Source organism: Amblyomma maculatum, chromosome 1 (genome assembly GCF_055883805.1).
Source record: "Amblyomma maculatum isolate TAMU_Amacu chromosome 1, ASM5588380v1, whole genome shotgun sequence".
Lineage (NCBI taxonomy): Eukaryota > Metazoa > Arthropoda > Arachnida > Ixodida > Ixodidae > Amblyomma > Amblyomma maculatum.
In genome coordinates this window covers 216,751,408-216,773,809 of record NC_139344.1, presented here as the reverse complement: position 1 = coordinate 216,773,809, position 22,402 = coordinate 216,751,408, and the positions used below count along the sequence as shown (strand labels likewise).

The 22,402-nt window shown below is 46.0% G+C and overlaps 1 protein-coding gene across 1 annotated transcript in view; it reads left to right on the top strand.

Annotated features, from left to right (window-relative positions):
- The window catches only part of LOC146205613 (uncharacterized), a 113,530-nt gene extending 92,231 nt beyond the window's left edge, over positions 1-21,299 (top strand). The window contains exons 12-16 of the mRNA XM_084590300.1: positions 9,192-9,382; positions 17,921-18,004; positions 19,063-19,120; positions 19,202-19,317; positions 21,025-21,299. Of these exons, the coding sequence (XP_084446426.1) occupies positions 9,192-9,382; positions 17,921-18,004; positions 19,063-19,120; positions 19,202-19,317; positions 21,025-21,163 (588 nt within the window). The 3' untranslated portion in view covers positions 21,164-21,299. The remainder of the gene's footprint in view (positions 1-9,191; positions 9,383-17,920; positions 18,005-19,062; positions 19,121-19,201; positions 19,318-21,024) is intronic.
- Positions 21,300-22,402: the final 1,103 nt, after the last annotated feature.

Genomic DNA, 22,402 nt, shown 5'->3' with positions numbered 1-22,402 from the left:
GCTGAAAGTCTATTTGAGTTACGCTTACACATTGACACCGTTAAATTTTCATACGCAACTCACAGCGCATCCACATCAGGACTCAGCCGATATTGCATCTCATTTCACATTGCGCATCGAGCTGCAGTTGATGTGCAACGTGAACACGTTCTTGAAACAAGGTTAAGAAATGGGATCTGAGCTATAATGACACGAAATTAGGTGAGCGAAGGATGGCAGGAACGTTTTAGCAGATACGTCCAGTTTTGGACTAAAATATGCGGCCCATTCATGAGTGCTCCTAAAACTCTGCCGTGCTATTCTTTGGAACATGTTTTGCTCTAGCTGTAAGTGTTCCAAAAATCAATAAGGTAGAATGACGTATATATGTAAATCGTCATGGACGCAAGAGTCGTAGATCTGCATCGGGAAGGCACTGAAACTGTATCTCGCAGCCACGAAAATGGCTGCGTATTTTTGACGAACACTGCGCATTTCGGCTGCACTCGTCGAAAAACCCTTCTAGACAGCGCTGTCCCCGACCGCACCGTACTACATACACCCTTGTAGGAATTTTGCCGGTTCGCTATAGTTGTGTCCGTTTCTACGTGTTTGGTTCGCCGCATTTCTATAACGAAATATTTGCAAACTCATATTCCAGACCGAAAACGTGCAAGCTCATTTCAAAAGCCCGAAGGTTCTTCTTATTTACGCCATCAGCAACAGTACAAAAGCAGACTCGGGATACCTCGTAAGGCAATAGGCTGAGCACGAACAGCCTCTGTAATTTTCGGCAAACATATCTGGAGGCTTGGGACTGAATTGTAATTATTATTCTTGATGAAAGCATAGTTATTTCGCGAACGCATCGCCACTCGTTCCAAGCTGCCCGTGCCTTTGCCTTCTGTGGCGACGTTGCTATTATATATACTTCATCACATTGAATAAATATCGCAAGTTATGGAACTCTCCCATATTGTGAACCATCAAAAAAATCAACATGCTTTCGGAATGGAACACGGATAAAGACATCTTCGACCGAAGGTGCTGGCCCAGCAGCTATCACATTTCCGTTCGCGCCCCCGGCTTGCAGATGGCGCAAACGGTTCGCCGCCCACCGCTCCTGACCGTCCTTCAGAGGCGGGGACTTATTAGACTTGGCCAGAGGTGACGGCCTCCCCTTTGGGTCCCATCTTTGTGCGCTGTAGCGAGCGCTCTCGCCAGAGTGTGCGGAAAGGGTGCTCATTGATTTATCATTCGGCGATAGTTGCATGATTGTGAAATGGCCCATAATGGAGGGAAGGCAGTGCACCTATGGACATCACTTATCACTCGTAATAGCCCGCAGTAATTCTCAATCAGTGCGTAGGTCCTCGTGCAGTGATTTAACACTTGTTTGACGAGTCGGTCACCTTTCTTCTAAGAGACATTAACCACTGCACCGAAAGGCCGCTTATATACGAGGATAAAGAAGGGCGCAAGGGTATGCTGACTACCATTGATCTTAGGCTACGAAATCGAAGTCCATTTACATCGACTTTCATTCCGTTACATGAACGGTGTCGTCCTTTGCAGCGCAGTATGTATAAGGCAGAGGTGACAGGAAAAGGCTATAGCGTCGAAAACGGCAGTGTTGTGGCCGCTTATTAGCAAAACAAGGCTTTAATTTTTGTTCCTTTTCTCCTGTGAACATTTCTTACTGACCTGCTACAGGCCTTTGTTCAACCTCAGGGGTTTTAAAAATTTGACGGACCGTTACAGAACTACTTCTAGAGCTACCCAAACAGAAGATGTTCTTGTGCCTTACACATTTTTTTTTTTCGTATTCTGAACCGGCTTGCTTCTTCAAGCTAACAATCCCGCTTAATTAAGTTCACGAATCTGTTTAATTTGCAAGGCCTTCTCACCACACCACCCATATTCTGGCTTCAATGAGCAGCTTGTTTTTGCTCACGACCTCTTCCTTTTCTCTCGAAACAGGCACACGTCGCCTGTAATCAATTCAACCGTCGGGACAAAAATGTTTCATTATCACTCCTCCACAGTGGCTGAGTGGCTAGGTCTCTTGCTCGCCGAGCCCGAGAACTTCCGTTTATTATATTTAAAGAACTTCAGGTGACCGAATTTAGAGGAGCCCTCTGCTATGGCGTCCCTCATACGCTGAGTCGCTTTGAAATTTTAACCACGTGCACCATACCGTGTCATTATTACTATAATCTATTTGTCACACCTCATCGCGGAAACTATATATACGAGCACCTCAAAAGAAACTCTCAGCTGTCATTTCTGTTCATATAAAATGCTGTTCCAAGCAACCCGCTGATCAGACACCCGTTGCACTACGGCCAATCTTGGGTCCTGCGCAGATGTTTTCTACAAACCCAGCAGAACGGCATTTTTGCTGTGTCACCATATTTGCGAAGTGGCTCCTGTGACATTGGTGATATCGCCACAGTGGCCAAAGATAAGCTGATAAAGTCCCTTACTTTGCGATAGCATCAACCGGGTACGCGACACAGAAGGCGGTCCCAGTAAAGTTTCACGTAAATACACATCTTCTGGATTTTCGGTTATAAACCCGAGAAAGCGGTTATGAGGCATCCTGTTCAACTCTACTCCACTCCATATTGGGTCCTCCGGTTAAGTCTCGAACGCTCAGGGCTCCTTAACATGCGCAAAAAAGCTGCACGCCATGATTGATTGATTGATTGATTGATTGATTGATTGATTGATTGATTGATTGATTGATTGATTGATTGATTGATTGATTGATTGATTGATTGATTGATTGATTGATTCCACAGATGGGTGCGATCGCAAATTTTTTTTAACATGCAATAATGGCACTCTGTTGAAATAATGTCACTACTACCGGTACCTAATCCCGCGACCTTGGACAACACGGCTCAGTGCTATAGCCACTGCGCCATCACGCCGGGCTCAGCTTGAGAAGGGTAGCGAGGTGTTGGAAGTGGCAAGAAAGTATACATCTACTCACACCATGAATTGACCACGACAAAAATTGATAGAGCTAGGTTTATTGGCTCAAAGAATGAATTAAACAAAAGCTGTTACCTTTGTTCATCAATGCAGCCCTGCATTCTACAGTCAAGGCATCCCCGGGTAGCGCATTACTCCGCCTTAGTCACAACTCCCTCTTTCCACGGTAGCCCCATTCCGGGTCGTTCCTTTGGCAGCCACCCTCAGGTTCCGCATTCCAACCCCCTCGTCATAAACTCCTCCTTCTACGGTAGCCATCTTCTGGGTTTTTCCATTGCCAACCACCCTCAGGTTGCACACTCCTCCGCCCTCGTCATAACCTACTGCTTCTACGGTAGCCACCCTTTTGGCTGCTCCATTCCTCCACCTCCTGAAACCCTTTAGGTTGTTCCTTTGGCAACCACCCACAGGTTGCGCCCTTGTCATAACCTCCTCCTTCCACTCTAGCCATCATCCAGATTCTTCCCTTGGCAATCAGCCTCAGGTGTCGTATTCCTCCGTCCACGTCATAACCTCATTCTATGGTTGCCACCCTTTGACTTCTTCCCGCGCCAACCAGCTTTCGCTTGCGCATTCCTCCACTCTTTCCGTAACCCCCAAACCTACTATAGGCCACTCACCTCCTCCCATCTCCTTTCCGTTTCCCTCATGTTCCCTAGACGTGATGGACAGGAAGGTTTGCCCTTCACCATTTTGCCACCCGCCCACCGCGGAGCGTGAAAATGAATTTAATTCACTAGTAACTAAGGTCTCACGGCTGACGCTGTATATTTCACGATGGACTTCAAGGTTATATGGTTCAACCAATTCTATAACAGCTTTCGCTAAGCTCCGCCTTTAAGGGCATGACGCACTAGCGTAGGCTACCAGCCTACGTATAAAGCCCCGCTTTAACCAAGCAGTATGATTGTGCCTGCGTGGCATAAGGGCAACGTAAATTCAAGAGTTCTGGCTGGCTGATTCTGATATCACCGTCCCACACGAAAGGAGAGGCCCGAGTTGGTAGCTCCTGCCAAACGTGACGTCAGGCAACCCTGCGTCCACTCAGTGCGCGGCCATGTCGCTTGCAACGCCAACGCCGACGAACGGCCGCCGACGCCGGATTTTCGGGGAACGGGTCCTTTAACGCTATCGCGTTAAAACAGTCATCCCTCGGGGCTGTTCAGCCATACCGCATTGATTCAGTAAGCTCCAATTTAAAAAAAAAAAAAAAAAAAAAAGAAGGAGAAGTAAGATGCATTACTAAAATAGCGTTCCATTTGATTTTCGTTATTCGTATTGTACTATGTAATCCGTTACGATTACTTCCGACCGTTCAGAAGTCGTTATGTAGCATTATTAGTCGTTGACTGGATCGCAACTTTAGTAGACATGGTTCAAGAGAAAAAGAAGTGGGAGAGGATTAAAGGCAAAACGCGCGAGCTATAAAAGGCTGCTAAATAGTCCAAATTTCAAATAAACTGCTTTATTCTCGTAGATGTGGGCATAATGTTTGTGCTGTGAGCAAACGTCCATCCTTTGTTTCGGCTTTGAGCTGGCAGGATGCCACATCAGCAAAGAGATGACACAAGGCCAAGCGCATGTATGGAAAAAACTCGCAGATACTATCGGGCACTCATTCACCGACTGTAACCTTGAGAAACGTTTTCGAGCGTGATTTATGTAACGTAATTGTTGCTAATGAAGGGGGAGCATTTCATGAGAGCCCCAAGTATACGCGTCTTCCAAACCTGGCTATTGAGAGTTCCGAGCGTAGGTTACGAATGCGTTTAAGCGGGCAGTATGCAAGATCGCACGTGATTTCAACGCATCACCCGTCTCGACCTGCGAGTATACCATTATAACGATCAGTGACTCGCCATAAAAAATGACGGAACACTCGCCACGGCGGTTCCCATACACATGATAGGCTGCACAGAGGGCTGCACAAGCACACACCGGTGCCATTGCGCTTGAAAGAGCCCAATACAACTTTTACTTCCCTTGGTAACGAAGTGCGACTGCATGTATCTCCATATATTTTGTACTATTAGGACAAGAATGCAGCTTCATTTGTTAGTCCATTTTCGCTATTTGGCTAGCAAGACTAAAATTTGCAAGCTGAAGTTAATGATTTTGTACCTGCGCCAGGAAAAAAAATTCTAGGGGGCACTTTCGACCACTAAATTGCGATGAGGCGAAAGCCTCTATTGCTGAGTGGTCAGAAGCCCACCACCACGGCACCTCTTTCTCTATTTTTCACTCCCACCTTCCTCCTTTTCCGTAAGGTTCGGTTAAGGTGCCCGCGGAGAATTGTGACAAATACTGCGCCTTTCCTTTCCTATCAACCAATTTTAAACACCGCTGATACCTGCTGTACCACGTCTATTTCTATATATGCTTTGTGGGGCGGCGTTCGAGGAAGCGCCAAGTGAAAGGCGCCGCACCCACGCCTGGATCGGACGGGGTCAGCTTCGTATATGCGTGAATCGCCTGGTGACATCATAGTCACAGTCATCTCTTTTATTATCATCATCACTGTCACTATCATTAATTACCACTGACTATCATTATCGGTTACTATCTACCACTAGCTAGCGGCGGCGGTCTTCATGGCAACCGCGCTGGCATGACGTACGCTAGACAAGAACTAAGATACGTTTCTCACGTGCCCGGCATGGCTGTCAGGATGATTGACAGCTATAGTGTGACCCAACGGACGACAGTATGAGCCATTAAAGCTTTCGCCTTAATATGTAATTGCACTGACGGTAATGTCGCTGCTTTGCACGAATTAATTTCAAACATGTTTCGCGCTTTCGCTGTCTATTGAAACACATTTATGGCCGCCTCACTCATCCGTCGTCATGACGTAATACATTCGAGGTGTGCGAATAGTACTTGAAAAACTGAATTGAATAGCGTACCTTTGTTTTCGAACCGGGTACGAATAGCGTTTCTGAACACCGAATGGAATATGAATGCAAATGTGATATAGCCTAATAGAATACGAATTCTAAGTATAATCGCTGCTGTGCGAATATTCATACAAAACAAAAAAAAATTGCGAAAATTTGTAATGCTAGCGGCGACGCTGCGATACGACGTTGTAATTTATAGAGTCACCTATATTTATCAAAGAAAGAAAAGTCGGTCCCTATTAGTAGATACGTTAGCCCTATCCCCTCCATGTAATACATATAGCAAACTTATCTTCACTACTCAGGTCGAAAATGAAAGATATAGTGCCACATCTGAATACATCAGAGCCGAGAAAGAACTACAAAACCGCTACTGCGTACTGCGCTCCGTTCCGCGCAGACTGATCGCGGCAAAAGACTGTGCAGTGTTAATTGGAATGAACTTTGTTTTGAAACAAATTTTTAAAAAATATCTAAGCCGTGTCTTATTCAAACTTCACGCCTATTATTAGAAAATTATAAGAAAATTCGAGAACATGTTCAGTACGCTCCGAATAATTTTGGACTTGCACGATTGGATTCATCCGACTGCTTGAAAAAGGGATTTTCGATCTACCATTCGATAATTCCGAATATTCGCGGATCCCTTTAAGTCGACCACTGTTAAATCTTGTTTTATTACTTAAAAGGAAAGCTAACTGCTGTTTTCTTGTATCCGATCATAGCTTGTTTGTTGTATCCGATCATAGCTCAAAAGAATTCGGTCTAGTGTCCGTCTGGAAGTGACCATTTCCGTCCTTTCAGAGGGGTGCGTCTGTGTTGATTTAGAAAAACGTCTACTGCGTTACTTTTGTGAATACAAGCATGACTATACTAGGCTCGAATCTCGAGTATCAATGTAGTACGAAGCTCTCATTCCACGCTACAAAGGATAATTCCAGAGCACGCTACTGGCTTCGTGATTTTTATTTATTTATTTTTTTCAAACGTTCACGATGCTTCGAGGCGAGTAAGTGGAGACGATCGCAGTCAGGCCCGGCCAGCCTCCACAGCTTCCCCGAAGGTCGGTTCCCTCGACAGCAATGCGACTCCCGCGAGGAGGTTGTATGCCTGCAGGTGATGAAACGCCCTTGGGAAGCACACAGATGCCCGGAACGTCAGACCAGCGAGTCTGAGCGAGATGACTGGGGCCGACTTGAAAGGCGACTCTGCGGCAGCAGCAGCGGCAGAGGCTCCGTGCTTGTAGTGGGACCGGCGCCGCACCGGTGAAGGCCGCAGAATGCCAGGCGCGCCATTCCAGAGCTGTGAGCATCGCCGGAGTGGACGGCGCGGTCCATCCACCCGCTTCTCTAGTTTCGCGTGACGGTGCTAGTATGCATTTCTATTACGAGTACTATTCGGCCTGCGTTTTCACGCTGCGAGCTTGCGACCACGATGGTCAGCGTCGGACTACGCTGAACGCCTCCGGAATCCTGGCGCCGATGCCGCAGTGCGTTGCCAACGGAAACGTTGATCTTCCGCGAGTCAACAGCTAGTTCGACTCATGAGTCATCGCCCAAAAATTGAGAGAGAAAATATTTCGTGTATTGGGGTCCGGCAAGCTTTCTCTCTCACCCTCCTTTTCTTTCTTTCTTTCTTTTTTGTTTTTTTTTTTTTTTTGACGCTCGTACTTGAATGCGTACATGCCAAGCGTGACACTGAAAAATAAATGCAACTTCATGCACCTCATTTCTCTCGCATTGCATGTTCTCGTCTGTGTGCTACACCTGTTGAATGAGCACTTGAACAATTCTGCCCTTCCATGCCAAGTGCGCAGTGCTGCCAAATATGTGCAACAATACGTTGCCGCCGAGCCGATTGCACCCGGACGACGCATCGGCATTCACGTGGTCCAAAACAAGCGGGCACGACGTAGCGTAAAGCTCTTATCGCTGCGTTCTAGCCCTTCACTCGCAAATGATAATGGAAAGGAAACATTGAGTATCTCCCTTTGTCGGTACGCTTGCATTACATATGTCGGACACTGGAATTGCTGGTCGTATGCGCGAATTGCTCGGAGCACGAGGCTATCGAGGTCGTCGACGACCGCCTGTATTAAAAAAACAAATGGAAATAACGCCCAGACCGTTTCCCCTGGCAGAGTGCCTTGAAAACCCAAGCATGCCTTTTCTTAGGACTAACTGTATAATCACGCACAGGAAGCAGCCTCATAAGGAAAAGCTTGATGCTATACGCCCAGTTGGTCCGGTGGAGATAGCTGATGAGAAAACGGCGCCGAGAACCGCAGCTTGGATGGCACTGTGCTCGCACCAGGAACTGTAGGGGAAAATTGATAGCAGCACTCAGCGCTATCAGTACCGCCGAGCTCTTTTACCGCAGCTGCCACAAGCAGCTCTCCAAGCGAGAGCGGTTCTTGGAAAAATCGATAGAATAGCAATATTCATACCTTGAAAAGAAGGAATGTAAGAATACTACGGGTTCCTGTGTACTAGAATAATGTTATCCTGTGTGCATAAATACATACCCCACCGTCAGACACTAATCAAAGGGTGGAAGATAACACTCGATATGGCTCGTCTATAGCACCTTGCTGTACCCTTCGGGCTTTTCCAGAGTGCAATCGCAGGTTGCGATGGCGTGTATTGATGTTGATCGTGATATCCCTTTATTCACACAACAGTTTTGTACGAAGGGGCAAAAGGCAGACATACTCTGCCTGACGGGACCAAAATAGCCGATACACTTTCTAGGGCATTCTGTACAGTAAACCAGATAAACACGTTTGCGTAAATTAAAGACAACAAAAACTAAACTTTATGGCCATAAGCTAGTTATTAGTTATCATGACTTGCTTTCCAATCACGTACAGAAATTCTGGACAAGAGCATATTTCAACGGCAGTTGGTCCCCGAAAGCGATTTTTCGCATATCGGAAGACTGCTCCACAACAACCAATATATCTGCAGATCCCCCCTCCGAAGGCTTGTAGCATTCTGGTAATTATATTGTCTCAGTCCCACCTCATTAGTTTCCTATGTCAGCTTGAGATCACAGGACAAACATTAAAAAGATTCTTCTACGTACGTGAGACCATGCCGTCAGTATGATCGAAACATTACCTTGGCATCTTGCAGTCATAAGTGAGGCCCAAGAAAACTGCACTTGTGTACCAAATGTTCCTTATAAAAGCGGTCACAACTGCCCCAAGACTAACTGCGTTCAGCGTACGCATGGAATGTTTGCCTCGCGCTCATTCTGTCAGGCGAAGCTTTCGTGTTCTGTCTTTCTAACTGGCTTGCGCGCTGCGCGAAGGTCGCAGGCATGCTGATCTACTATATGCTGACCGGCTGTCACCCTTTCGGCAAGTGCGATGATGACTGCCAGCTGAACATACTCGACGGACGAGTGATTATTAGGCCGGTCAACTTGGAACTGGACGACCTTCTCCATCATCTTCTTGCGCTGGAGCCAGAGTACCGCCTTTCTGCCACCGCCGCCATGAGGTAAAGAACGCCCAGTTCTCTCCCAAATTTTCCCCTGCCGCTGCATCGCTGCCATCTGCCTCGCCTATGTGACGGGATCGCTGAATAAGGGAAGCTGTGCCGGCAAATCATTCACCCTATAGTAGGAATAAAGAAGAGCAGTTGGCAGCAACGGACCATGGTACGCGGCGGCGTCTTGTACTGCTCCGCTGAACAACCACAGCAGTAAACGAAATATTCTTATGGATTTTTTATTGTATCAAGCCGCTTATACTTAGTGGCATGGACAAAGGCATATTTTTTTTTATTATTATTATTTTTGGGCAGCCTCACCATACTCTATGTATGGCGCAAGCAAGAGGCGTAAAAAGTATTGAGCTTTTAATTTCGCTTGGTGGTTAATTATTTTATTTTAGATTACGTAAAAACCTTAAAAAGCGACCTACTTTTCGTCACGGGAGAATTCAGTATGGCAGACACTGCGGAATTAAGCTCTGTAGGACTATCGTCTCTCGATGCGACCGAGAAGGGCAGACGTTTTTAATCGCAATCCGAACGGAGTTTCTGTGTTTTTTGTTTGTTTGTTTGTTTGTTTGTTTGTTTGTTTGTTTGTTTGTTTGTTTGTTTGTTTGTTTGTTTGTTTGTTTGTTTGTTTGTTTGTTTGTTTCTGGACATGTGTGTCCTAGTACTCATAGGGCTCCCTTTCCAAACCAGGCTTTACATTGGGGACAAACTACCACTTCATCCTTATCCTAAAACAATTCACAAAGCAAGTGTCTCTTGCACATGGCGTCTAAGCAAAGGGAAAACTGAAGCGAAGTGAACCAGAAGCGTCCTGCAGGGTAAAATGCTCAGCGTCCGTACATGCGAAGCTATACCTGATGTCTGCCCGAAGAAGGCACGCCGCTGCGAGTATCGACAAAATCATACAAAAAAATACATAACTGCACTCTGCCTCACAGCTTATTGACACAGAAGTGAAGCCGCAGCTCGCGCCAGAGTCGGCCGAACTAGCCATTGCCAGCCACATGTCAAAAATGAAACGCTTGAACGTACGCACACATTGATTCACGTAACCCATCAGAGCCCTATAGTATCCTGTCACACCATGTATGTTGAATCTGGCTTCTATCCAGGATCAGCGCCGGAAACGGTAGCCCTATTGTACGCGATGATTATCTAAGTGTATTTGTGTTTGCAACGCATCGTATCAATTGTTGCTCGGGTCGTTTAGCAAAGGACAGATCACTGAGCAATTACGGGACCACTGCTGCGTAAGAACCCGTCAGCAGTGGGAAGTACAGCTGATGCAAAGCTATTTAGAGGGCAAGCGGAGGGGAGAAGACGCGACGTTTACAAACGCGAAATTTAGATCAAAATTGCCTTCATTTTGGGGACTGAGCGCTAACAAGTTATCGCCGGCTCATCACGCAGCACAACGCCGCATGACTGCTTTCGAGACCTGCAAAGCAATAGTAGAGTCTTGTATGCTAAGAGCCAGTGTTTTAAATCCTCGTTGTCTTCGCGAGAGAGTATTTCGCAGTCCATCCTCGTCTGACTCTAGAATTCGCCTTTTTGTTGTTGTTATTTCAATGGGCCGGACCAACGCAAGAAGTGTATTCTTTCCTATGAAAGAGAGAGAGAGAACACGAACCAGAACAGAATTAAAAGCACAGAGACATAACAGCGCAGGAAAAGTTCAGCACAGCGAAAACACGGCGCGCAGGAAACAACACAGCGCAGCCCAGTGCGATGCATCGATCGTTGCTTGAAGAGTGCGTATCAGAGCAAGTAATTATGCACTCATCGCTTGCGGGATTTTACTGATCTATTTTTTTATGCATTAAGCAAATAGAATTTGCGCAATATGAAAATGATCTGCAAATCTACCTGCTATTAATTTTCCGTTTTCTTCCACGGCCTAAACAGCCTCGCTCGGCAAATCTCGAACAGATTTTCACTGATACGGCAGTGAAGTTATCGTCAAGAACCCGGAATCGTTCTGAAGCATAATTCTGGCGCATTAACCGTCAGAAACACTCCTCTAGACGATATCGAAATATGAGGTTACGCGAGTCTTACGTTCGGTGGGCAGACAAACAAGGAAAGCAAGTTAATAACGGACAGAAAAGGTGCTACATATCTTGGTTACGCTGCCCTACAGCCTAACCTATCCTAACTAACCTCGCCTAAGATATATTTGCTGTCGATATGGGCTGTGCGTTACGCTTTCTGGCTATGACTATAATAATTCAGCCCTCCCACAATGCTGCATCGCACTGCGCTATGCTGTTTTGTCATTGTGCTGGTTTTTGTTAGAATGGCAACTTTATGCACGTGATAACACGTGCATGCATAACACGTGCATAGTGCATACTTAAATTGGTGACTTCTTATTCAACCAATGCAATATTTGTTTCCCCGCCGGGGTGGCGCTCTCTTTACCGATCCTGAAAACCAGAGAGAGCATTGTGCAATAATCATCATCGCGAGAAGGCCCTATACATAAATCACTGACCTCTTAATCAACCAATGCCATATTTATTTCCCCGCCGGGGTGGCGCAGCATACAGTCGATGACTGTTCCAGCGAAGTACTTGGGTGTATCATTAGAGCATTATAAGAGCAACAGAAAGTTGTGGAACGACACAACGCAAGACTAAGCAAAAACTGGATGGGTGGAAAGGGCGCGACCTCTCAGTGTTCGCACGTGCAATTGTCTGTAATTAATTTTTTATTGCCAAAATTTGGTATTTGCTGCAAATATTTTGTATCTCCCGCTTAAATGTACAGAAACTGCATAGAGTATTTGCAGTTTTTATTTCGAGCTCAAATTGGAAGCGAACTAGCCGCACTAATTTGTTTCTTCCCATGAAAAGGGGTGACCTTGATCTTTCGAACTTGTTTCTGCGACAAGTTCTATCACGATTTCTTTTTTTGTGCGATCAAACAGACCCTTTGTTGCGCACAATGATGCATATGCGCTTAGGTAACGTGATACCGGACTTCGTTGTGCCTAGTTATCCGGCCAGAAATCGCGCTGTCACTGGATTTTTAGGAGAAGTTGTTTTTGCCTTACAAATTGTGCGTGCCCATTTTTGGGTTGAGTAACTTAGTAATGTATCCAGGAAAACATTGTATAAGGACTTGCACAACCTGTTTGTACCCGTACCTCTATACCGATCCAGATATTGTGGAGGTCCAGGACAAGATGTCCTAAAGGGAGTCAGGAAGATGCCGGTAAAACCGACCGTCAAATCGTTTTTCTTCAAGCTTCACTCTGGTACCCTTCCCGTAAAAAAGTGGCTTAATGATAAAGGTATGCTTGTATCTTGGGCCCTTAACTGCACAATCTGTAAAAAGCCAGTGACCATCGATCACGTTTTTGTAGACTGCTGGGATCCCGTTTTTCACTGGGATATATTACAAAGAACTTTAAAAAAAGAACTACCCATTAATCCTTACGGCATCCGGTTTCTACCCGTACAAAGTGACGAGGTCCCATATGACGTGATTATGGTGCTGGGCCTCCACAGCATTTGGAAAACGTGGATGGCATTTAGGCACGCCGAAGAAGATGTACGATCGGTCAGGGACAACTTCAGTCAGTCACATAACTCAGAGATGTTGTCCTCAGTCAGCCTGAGCAGCCTCGGTGGATGGATGTGGTTGACGCATCGCTTAAGTCAAAGGTAGCTAGCCTAATCATTTCTATGCCTGTATGTACAGGGTCGTCCACTTCTAGCTAGAACACGGTCACTGCTTTTAAAGCAACATTGTATCTGACGCAGGCAGATATCGATGCAAAGCGATGCAAGCACACAGAGACACGGATGTGCTGCTTCACATGGCCAGCCACTTTAGATTACTGCGTGGCCGGGTCGGATGCAATGACACCTTGAAAGCAGTGACCGTGTTATAGCTAGAAGTGGACGAGGCTGTACTTTGTCAATCGGCAATAGAGGAAAAAAAAAGAAAAAGAAAGCCGGGGTGACGCAGTGGTTACGGCGCTCGACTACTGTTCCCAAGGGCACGGGATCGAATCCCGGTCTCGGCGGCCGCTTTTCGATGGAGGCGAAAAGCAAGTGCCCGTGTGCTGTGCGATGTCAGTGCACGTTAAAGAACCCCAGGTGGTCGAAATTTCTGGAGCTCTCCACTACGACGTCTCTCATAGCCTGAGTCGCTTTAGGACGTTAAACCCCACAAACCAAATCATATTTGTTTTGTTTTTCACGTCATGGTTTCTGTCTGGAGTACACATGTCGTAAAAAAAAAAATTATACTGTTGTGAGAGCCTTCCGGATACCTGCATTAATTTGGTGGTGCCGGCCTGTGAGCCGGAGTTAATAAAAGCGTATTTCTAGCGAATACGTGAAGACGCGTGCCTTATTAGTGTCGCGTATATGGAGCCCCGTCGCGGAGAATGTCAAGAGCGTGCTTTTTTGCTTCCGCGTGCGAGCGAAAATGCGCAACAGCGGGAACTGCGCTTCTTCTTCTGCTGCTGCAACTGTTACAGCGTGACGGTTTATCGCGCATTTAGAACGGGCTGTATAGATTACACTCGCTAGCTCCTCAAGTAAAAATAGCAGAACCAGAAGCGCAACGTTGCGCTGCGTGCCTTCTCGTGGAGCCAGATATGTTCAGACATTCGACGCATTTCCGCTTGACGTCATTTCGATGAGTGCATTCCTCGCAAGACAAAGCAGAGGGAGGAAGGGGGGGCGACAGAGACATCGTCTCATTCTCACAAGCTACGCTATCAACAGGCAATCGTCGTTCCGAGTTCCCTAGAGTCAGTTTCCGCTCGTGCTCGCTCTGCAAGGCTTTCAAACAGACTCTAGCAAAAACAATCATCTGGCTGCATTGGCGTTCGTATGAAACAGGATGTCAGGAGACGCTTCCCTATGTGTTGTACGAGCGTCCGCCACAATACGCGTGCGCCCGTCACGTTTGAAACAAACATTCTTACGACTGTGTTCCAAGGCAAAAGATAAAAAAAAAAAATAAAAAGCGGTTGCAGAATAGTTCGCTGTTCCCATGCGCATATATCATGTTATCCTCACTAAATAGATTCAAAATTGTCACATTCAGCCAGCATTAATATCTTGACGTATGCTACTATCTTTCGGTCAAGAGCTTTTTTCATCGTTCCACACGCTAAATAACTAAATACGACCTTGCGTTGCAGAAGCCAGCAGCAAATGGTTAGGGCGCTCGACTATTGTGCCCAAAGATGAGGAAACGAGTCCCGGCCTCGGCGGCCGCTTTTCGATAAAGGCGAAAAGCAAGGCACCCGTGTGCTGTGCGATGTCAGTGCACGTTAAAGAAGCGCAGGCGGTAGAAATTTCCGGATCCCTCCACTGCGACGTCTCTCATAGACCGAATCGATTTGGGAAGTTAAATCCCATACACCAAACCAAACCATCAAGCGAGGGGTCTTACAGAGAAAAATCATGTTGCTCTTCCTTCATCCCCGCTTTTTTGCGTTTTTTTTACGAAAAAAATGTTCAGTATAGATAGACATCCTCTCATGTCATCACATTCTCCTTTGCTTGAGCCGTCGAGTGGAAATCAAGAGCACGAGCCGTGCCGTGATGATATTTTATCCGATACTGAAGCACGCGTAAATCGTGTGCTTGACAATGCTAACAGCACGAAAAAATGAAGGTTCAGTGGAATAAAAGAGAAGACCAGCATTCGCTGAAGTCATTAAATTGAGTCCACAAAACATGTTTCTCCCACTGCTGAAATAATGCGGCATGGTGGAGGTTATGTATTTTCGTGATAAAGTCGACCCCAGCGGGAAATCGATTCATGCACCAGGCTTGTACTGGTACCAGCCATGAATTGATTCATGCGCCAGCTTTTTGAGACACTTATCGTTTGCAGTGTCAAATCTGTGCTACTAAGCAGTATCAGCCAACAACTCTTCGTGAGAAATTGTAAACCACTGTGCTCCTCCTACGAAAGTTATAAATACGACATCGCGGTACTGTGCGCTTGCCTCCTGGTAAGAGTGTGAGGCTTATTTCGAGGCACCTCTCTACAGCAGCTCGATGAGCGAGGCTGAGCCTGGTGGGGTGCACAGAATAATTACAGTATACGAGGTGATTACGGCACTTGGCGTAATTGTTGCAATAAAAGCTTACAGAAAGCCATCACCAACACGCGGTCGCCAAGTTGAAGAGTGGTATTCAAATCACAATTCCGGCAATTTACACGCGCTGCATCGAGATGACAGGTAGAGACCACGTTATGTTCTTCGCTTTCTTGTTCTTACGCGGTAAATGACTTTTGTAGTTCCAATCTTTCCTCGCAAAATGGAGAGCATGGGCACAGGAAATGTATTGGAGCAGGCCACTATAATGGACTATCCGGCTCGGATTTTTTTTTTTTTTTTTGTACATGAACATTGCTGAAGGCAAGGTGTTGAGGTCTATTCCTGGGACCACGGATGCAATAAATAAGTTCTTAACTGCTTTGTGGGCTTCAAACCGTAGGCGACAACTCCGGGCCAGGAAAAGGCTGGGTTCGCTGCTCGTTTCTGTCTTGGGAACAATGAAAGTGACGAACATTCGACTATGCGTCGGTTTTTGTTGATTTGTTGTCGTTGTCTTATTTTTCTTATGGCGCATGCAGTAGGAAAAGGAGAAGAGAATAGTTATCAGAGACGGAATTTGACGGGAACACTATAAAGTGTGTTGGTCTCTTATACTGAGGGTATGTTGTTTTGTTTACTATAGGTTAGTTTTTGCATGGATGACAGCTAGAAACTAATTTAAAAGTAATTGCAGTACTCAGCAGCCGTAATTTTAATTTAACGTCATTATTTTATTGTAGGAGTAATTAGTAATGCAATTTAATTCGTTTGCACAAGTAATTTTGCCATTTATGGCAGGAGAGCTGCCAGAATCAAGGCCCCCGTCAGGCTGATCAGCAAACAAACGAAGAGGAATGAAGGGCTAATTACGAGATACATACTAAGGAAGACAACAGCCAACGACAGCAAGGCGACGAGATTTTTTTTGGCGTTGATCATTGTCAGTGTCGTTATGAATGTCGTGGGTTCAAAATCGAATATATTAGGGCCATTTTTTTTACCCTACACCAGCTACACCGGTGTAGCAAATCGTCAATACCTCCAATGGTGTTTTTCTACACTAGTGTAGCTGGTGTAGGTTTAAAAAATAGTCCCATAGACCAGCACCGATCTGTGACGTAAGCGCGATGCGGTGGCGCTTCTGTCGCCAGGCTGGGCCGACTGGGGATGAAAAGTATGCTATGCTTAACGCCCATAGGAATACATGGAACCGGAAGATTTCAAAGCAGTTTTCTAATTTCACAGGGCACTTATGGTGTCGTTATTCGGTACAGATCAACCATGATCGTGAAAGTGTGAAATCTCATTACCGAGGCGAAGTATTTTTAAAACACCGCGAAATGTATTGGTGTGCGAGTTGGGAGGGTGACCCATAGAAATACGCGTAAACACAACTTACCGCAACATTTTTTTTTTTTTTTCGTTTCGCAGAGCACCAGAAGTGGCGGCCGGTCGTTAACTTTGGCCAGCGCTTTGAAGAACTGCGTGACAAAATATGCTGCGTCATTGCGGAGGCAATCTACTTTTAAAACCCCTCGCTGTCTAGAATCCGAGTGTTGTCTCTCATAGCCTGAGTCGCTTTGGGACGATAAACCCCACAAACCAAACCATATTTGTTTAGTTTTTCACGTCACGGTTTCTGCCTGGAGTACGCATGTCGTGAAAAATTAAAAAAAAAATACTGTCGTGAGCGTCCCCCCCCCCCCCCAATCACCAAAATTCTTCGCCTCGGTAATGAGATTTCATACTTTCATAATCTGTTCTAGGATGTTCATGGTTGCTTTGTACCGAACAACGACAGCATAGGTGTCCTGTGAAATGAGAAAACAGCTTTGAAATATTTCCGTTCCATGTATTCCTACGGGCGCTAACCCTACTTTTCACTCCCAGTCGGCTGCGGCGCCGCTAGCGCCCCCTTTGTTTGTAAACACGGTGTTGGTCTTTATATATATATATATATATATATATATATATATATATATATATATATATATATATATATATATATATATATATATATATATATATATGTGTGTCTGCTGCGTCAGTTCACAGGAACACTCGAGGGGACGAAAGATGTGCTGGAAGCTCTTCAACTTAAAATGGTTTGCTCTCTGGTGGTACAATGTGAGACAGTATGTTCTTGTGGTGGTATAATGTTATAATATGTGGCGATGTAATGCCAGATAATAGGTTCTTGTGGAACGCCGCAATATTTTACGAGCGCCGCAATTCCTTGACTGCTTCCTGGCCGCAGTAGGCATGATTCCTTATGCATGCCTTCCTTTTGATAACAAAAACTTGATGCGCGCGAACGCTATTACTCTTCTCTTAGTCACTTAGTGATATCCCCCATACGGTTACTGAGAAAGAAAGTGTTTTCTTCTATTTGCGGTACTTGACGTTATTTGTGTACGTTCTGCGAAGCTTGTCAGTAAGCTATGTGTGCCTTCTTCCAGGCATCCAGTATTCTGGGGACCACGGAAGCGTCTTTTCTTCCTCTCTGCCGTGGCTTTAGAAATGGACCATCGGAAAGAAGAACGGTGACTATATTTTGCTGTTGTGCAGTAACGACACTCCAAATAGTGGTAAAGCAAAATCAGGTTTGCCTGCAGATGTTCATCGCAGTAGATGGATGCGAAACTTAACGCAACCCGTGCTTGCGCCTATGAGCTGACTAGCAGAGGTAGCGTGGCAATGAGTTAGCGTTTTACAGGTAGACAGGCCCCTAATGGCTGGCTGATGTACTGAAGCGTTCTAAAATAAAGCACTTATTTTGTAGCACGCATTTTGCAGTGTCTTTCATGCTTGGATCTGCCCGCAATGATGACGATGAAAACATTTATTTATATATGTGTACAGGGAGGGTACAATGGTGGCGGCTTTCGTTCGCCACCGTTGCTTTCGGGAAATGCTAAAATTTTCTTTAAAATATTGCGGACAGAATAATCTGATTCCTCGCCTCTCTCGGACATAGCTTTGACATAAGCATCCAGTCTGTATTTCGGGGCAGAAGCTATCACTTGTGAGAAACTTTGTGTGAATATCGTCAGTGGTGGTTTAAAGATTTCTATCACCTTCGATCGTCGTTAATGGAAGTGCAGCAACGGGCAAAGGTTGCTTCTTAAGATGAAAAAAAAAAAAAAAAAAAAAAAAACCAGTAAGCTGACCAGCGTTACCAGCGGCTGTGACAAACCAGTAGATTACATACAAAAAGTCCCCCCAAGGCGCTTTCCCCCCCCCAAAAAAAAAAGAGCCAGAAAGGAGGGCAGTTATCGCACATACACCTTCTCGTTCACACTCAGGAGCTGCAATAGGAAATTAGTCTTTTCATATTATCGGTAAGTCAAACACTGCTTGCTTCGCAAAAGGATCGATTAAAAGAAAAGCGAGATAATGACTAAGGAAAGGTCGTAATGTTTCGCTGAGTTCCTTCAATTCTTTTTTTTTCTATTTTCTTATTTTCTGTTGTTAAGAAAAAAGTTTGAGCTTACAAAAGCCTCCTACATAAACGATTAGCCATTGTTTCACTACTTTTCTCGCAAGCGCGGAGAAAATACGTTCTATATTGAAGCTTACTGCGCTTTTCTCTCTTCGACAGGAACACAGAGGGCATCCTTCACCAGCTCAACAAGGGTTGCAAATTTTGTTCCGACTGGGTACGACATGAACATTCATGAGCTGAACTGCGAGTGCACTGTATTAACGCTCTTCGTTTTCTTGTATGCTCTTCGACTTAGACTAGCCGTGTTCCCCGAGAAGTGATCAAGGACGCCTTTCCTGATGGCGATCCTCCTGACGAAGCAACCAGTCTGCTCAAACTCATCAAGCGCTGTACACTGGATTACGACGCTATGTAAGAACGAAATGTCATTACTCATGGCGTTTTTCTTTTGTTTTTTTTTTTCCTATCCTGAATTTTTTTCTCTCCGGTAATGTTTCTCTGGGATTTGTTTTGACGAGTCATCCCCAGAATGTGTGTGCTACCTCTGCTTCATCACGTCGCCGATGGACTTTCGAAAAAAAGAAAAACACTGTGTGCATGTATATATTGGTTTCCGCTATATATGGAGAGCATACAATTGGAGGGAAATGAAGGGCTCGTTATGACATAAATATAAAAAAAATAGCCAACGAAACCAAGGAAGCATGGGGAATTGTTTCTATTTTTTTTTTTTTTTTATTGATCAATTGGAAGTTTTTCGCTGTATCGCTGTAGCTTTTCGCCCGAGGCCCATTTCCTGTATATTACTGGAAATAACATTTTTCAATTCTCCCCAATTCAATTTTCAATTATTGCAAATTATTTGTGGTTGAAAATTAATTCTTTAGAAAGTAGAAGGAATGAAGCAACCGCATATGCCGCTAGTGAGAGCCCCAACTCATGACTTTCGTACGTCGCGTTCGGTGCTCAGCTTTCTAGTCTTCGACTTTCGGCGGTACTTATGTGACGTTTAGCCTAATCTTGAGAGTGCGCATCCAGAAGTGCGTAGGTAGTGAACTTCCGATCAACGACGTTATTTAAATTATTCTTCTGTCTAGATATTTATGTGCAGAGCAATTAATCAGGCTAACATGCGACACTCTGTTAGTTGAAGATATTCATTGCTCTCTCGCCACAGTTCATGGATGTATCCATCCATATAACTTTTTGACTAATCTGATATTCAAATCATACATAAAATGTTTAAGCAGCCCAATAGTTTCGAGGTGAATGCAATATCATCAAAATTGGTATTAAGAATTCTCAACTTTAAGTTGTAAGGTGGCAACTTTTCCGTTGAAATTCAACGCTGCCTCAACGTTCGGTCAACACCAGCCACTCCTGGTTCCAAAGCAGATTTAAGATATCGTCTTGAGTCAGCTGAGAAGAACTCCAACGCGAGCTCAGAATTTGCTCGTCTGTGACACACTCATCGATAGCGCAGACGTAGACAGAGAAGGAGAAAACATTCCCATATGCCTTGCTTATTTTCGGTGACCGCTGGCTTCCTTAATATGGTAAGGGAAGGCAACGACGCAGTCTACTACAGATATACTTTTATGTTGTTTTTAGTTCCCTGTTGTCTTCTAATGGACGCGGAGGAAGTTTGCATATGCTCACCTTAGGTGTGCAAAACTTGCCACAAATTTTCATGCAATTTCTTTATCATTCTAACCATGTCAGGACAATAAAGTACCTACCTACGTTGCTAGAGAACTGGACCTACCTGTCCCACGTCATTTCCTACCCCTCGCCTTATCCACCCTCTCAGGAAAAAAGAAAGAGAAGAGAGCGAATACAATAATCCTTTAAGAAAACTACTGGATTGAATACAGCGCAGCTAGGCACACACCTTGTGCTCTGGAATAGCAGCAGGCAAATCAAGAGGCAGCTGAGGGGAGCTTTTACTTATAACGAATGCGCCGACTTCCTGTAACGAGGACTTTGTGGTCTGAAGTAACGCAGCTTCTCTTCGTGTTTAATGGGCGCGAGCAATCACCGCAGCCGCAAGATAAAACACGCGTACGCCTAATTGTAAGTTAGCGCAACAGTGTGACGTTTGGCGCAAAACCTTTCCAGGTGTCCGGAGGCGCGAAACGCCTTGAAGCAACCTGAAATGTTCTTCGCTGAAACCTTCCCGAGCCTGCTGATGACGGTGCACGGAGTGGTGCGTCGGATCCACTGGCGCTACAGCCCCCCTGTGGAAGCCTTCTTCTGAGACCGTGGAGGTGCGCAGACAGCGATCGAAGCGTTCCAGTTGGCGGGTGGAGACTTGGCTGCCGGACCTGGCCGGCACGGGTGAAAAGAAAACCAAGCCCTCCCAGCGGGGACGCTGAGTGTTCTGGACCTGTCCGGCGGCGGAGAGGAGGCGGCAGCAGATGGCCTGATTGGGCCACCCTTCTTCTCGTCAAGGAGCGTGCCGCCGCCGACACCCGAGCCCCCGGCGCGGAAAAGAGCGATGCAGTTAATTTGTGCCGCGAATAAAGTTGGCCGCCGCGCGAGATTGTCGCCCCCTTCCGATTCGGTGATTATCGGCGCCGGCTGCAAGACCCGTAATAAACGGCGACAGGGAGCGACGTGATCAGCGGGGGCGCGCGGCCTTTGTGGCGCCGCGGTCAGAATGGGGCTCCGGGCGGGACACTCCCGCGGGCTCACACCCCCGGCCATTGTGTGCAGACCCACACTGACAGGCGCCGCGGGTTGCGGAACACGACCCGGCCTTTTCTTGTCGGCAGCGCGAGCATGCATCAAGAGCGGCCAATGGTCCCTTTTGGCGCTCTATTTACGGACGTCATGTTCTCAGGATCGCTCTGTGTAAGCGACGAGCTTTCTCTTTTCTTGCCGGCGCGCGATGGATGGCCGCTGGGGAGGCCCAGCCACATTGTCAAACAGAATTTTACGAGACATGTTCGGCCACGCGTGCCGCCGCTGCGTTGGCGCATCAGAACGCGCCCCGCTCGGCTCTTTCTGTTTGCTCAGTGTGCGCAACTCCGAGAAGGAAACGTCCATCTTTTCTCGGAAATGTCTCGGTCGCCTCTTTATCTGCCCCTTCTTCGCGGGCTTTTTGTGCATAATTTCTTGAACCTGCGGAGGGGGCGACCAACGCGTGCCAACGCACGCGAACGGGCCCCGCTCAACGGTGTTCGTACTCGCCGCTCCGGTTCCCACATGCTCACGTGTACAAGGCGTTCGAAGGTTCCGTTCTCTCTTTCCTGAACATTTTTTGCGGGGGTTTGGCAGTCAACAAAAAAAAAAAAAAAAAAAATGGAGCGGGTCCCAGCATCGAGGACGACATTATAGGAGGGTAATTCGCGAGAATTATTTTGAAAAGACGTGTTCGCGAACTTATACCGATGAGTAGGAGGAGTGCTCATGTCTAATCCGTTGCTGGCTCTCTAAACACAGCGGCATTCGATCATCTGTTTGTCTGTCTCTTTTAAGCTATCTCACTGCCGGG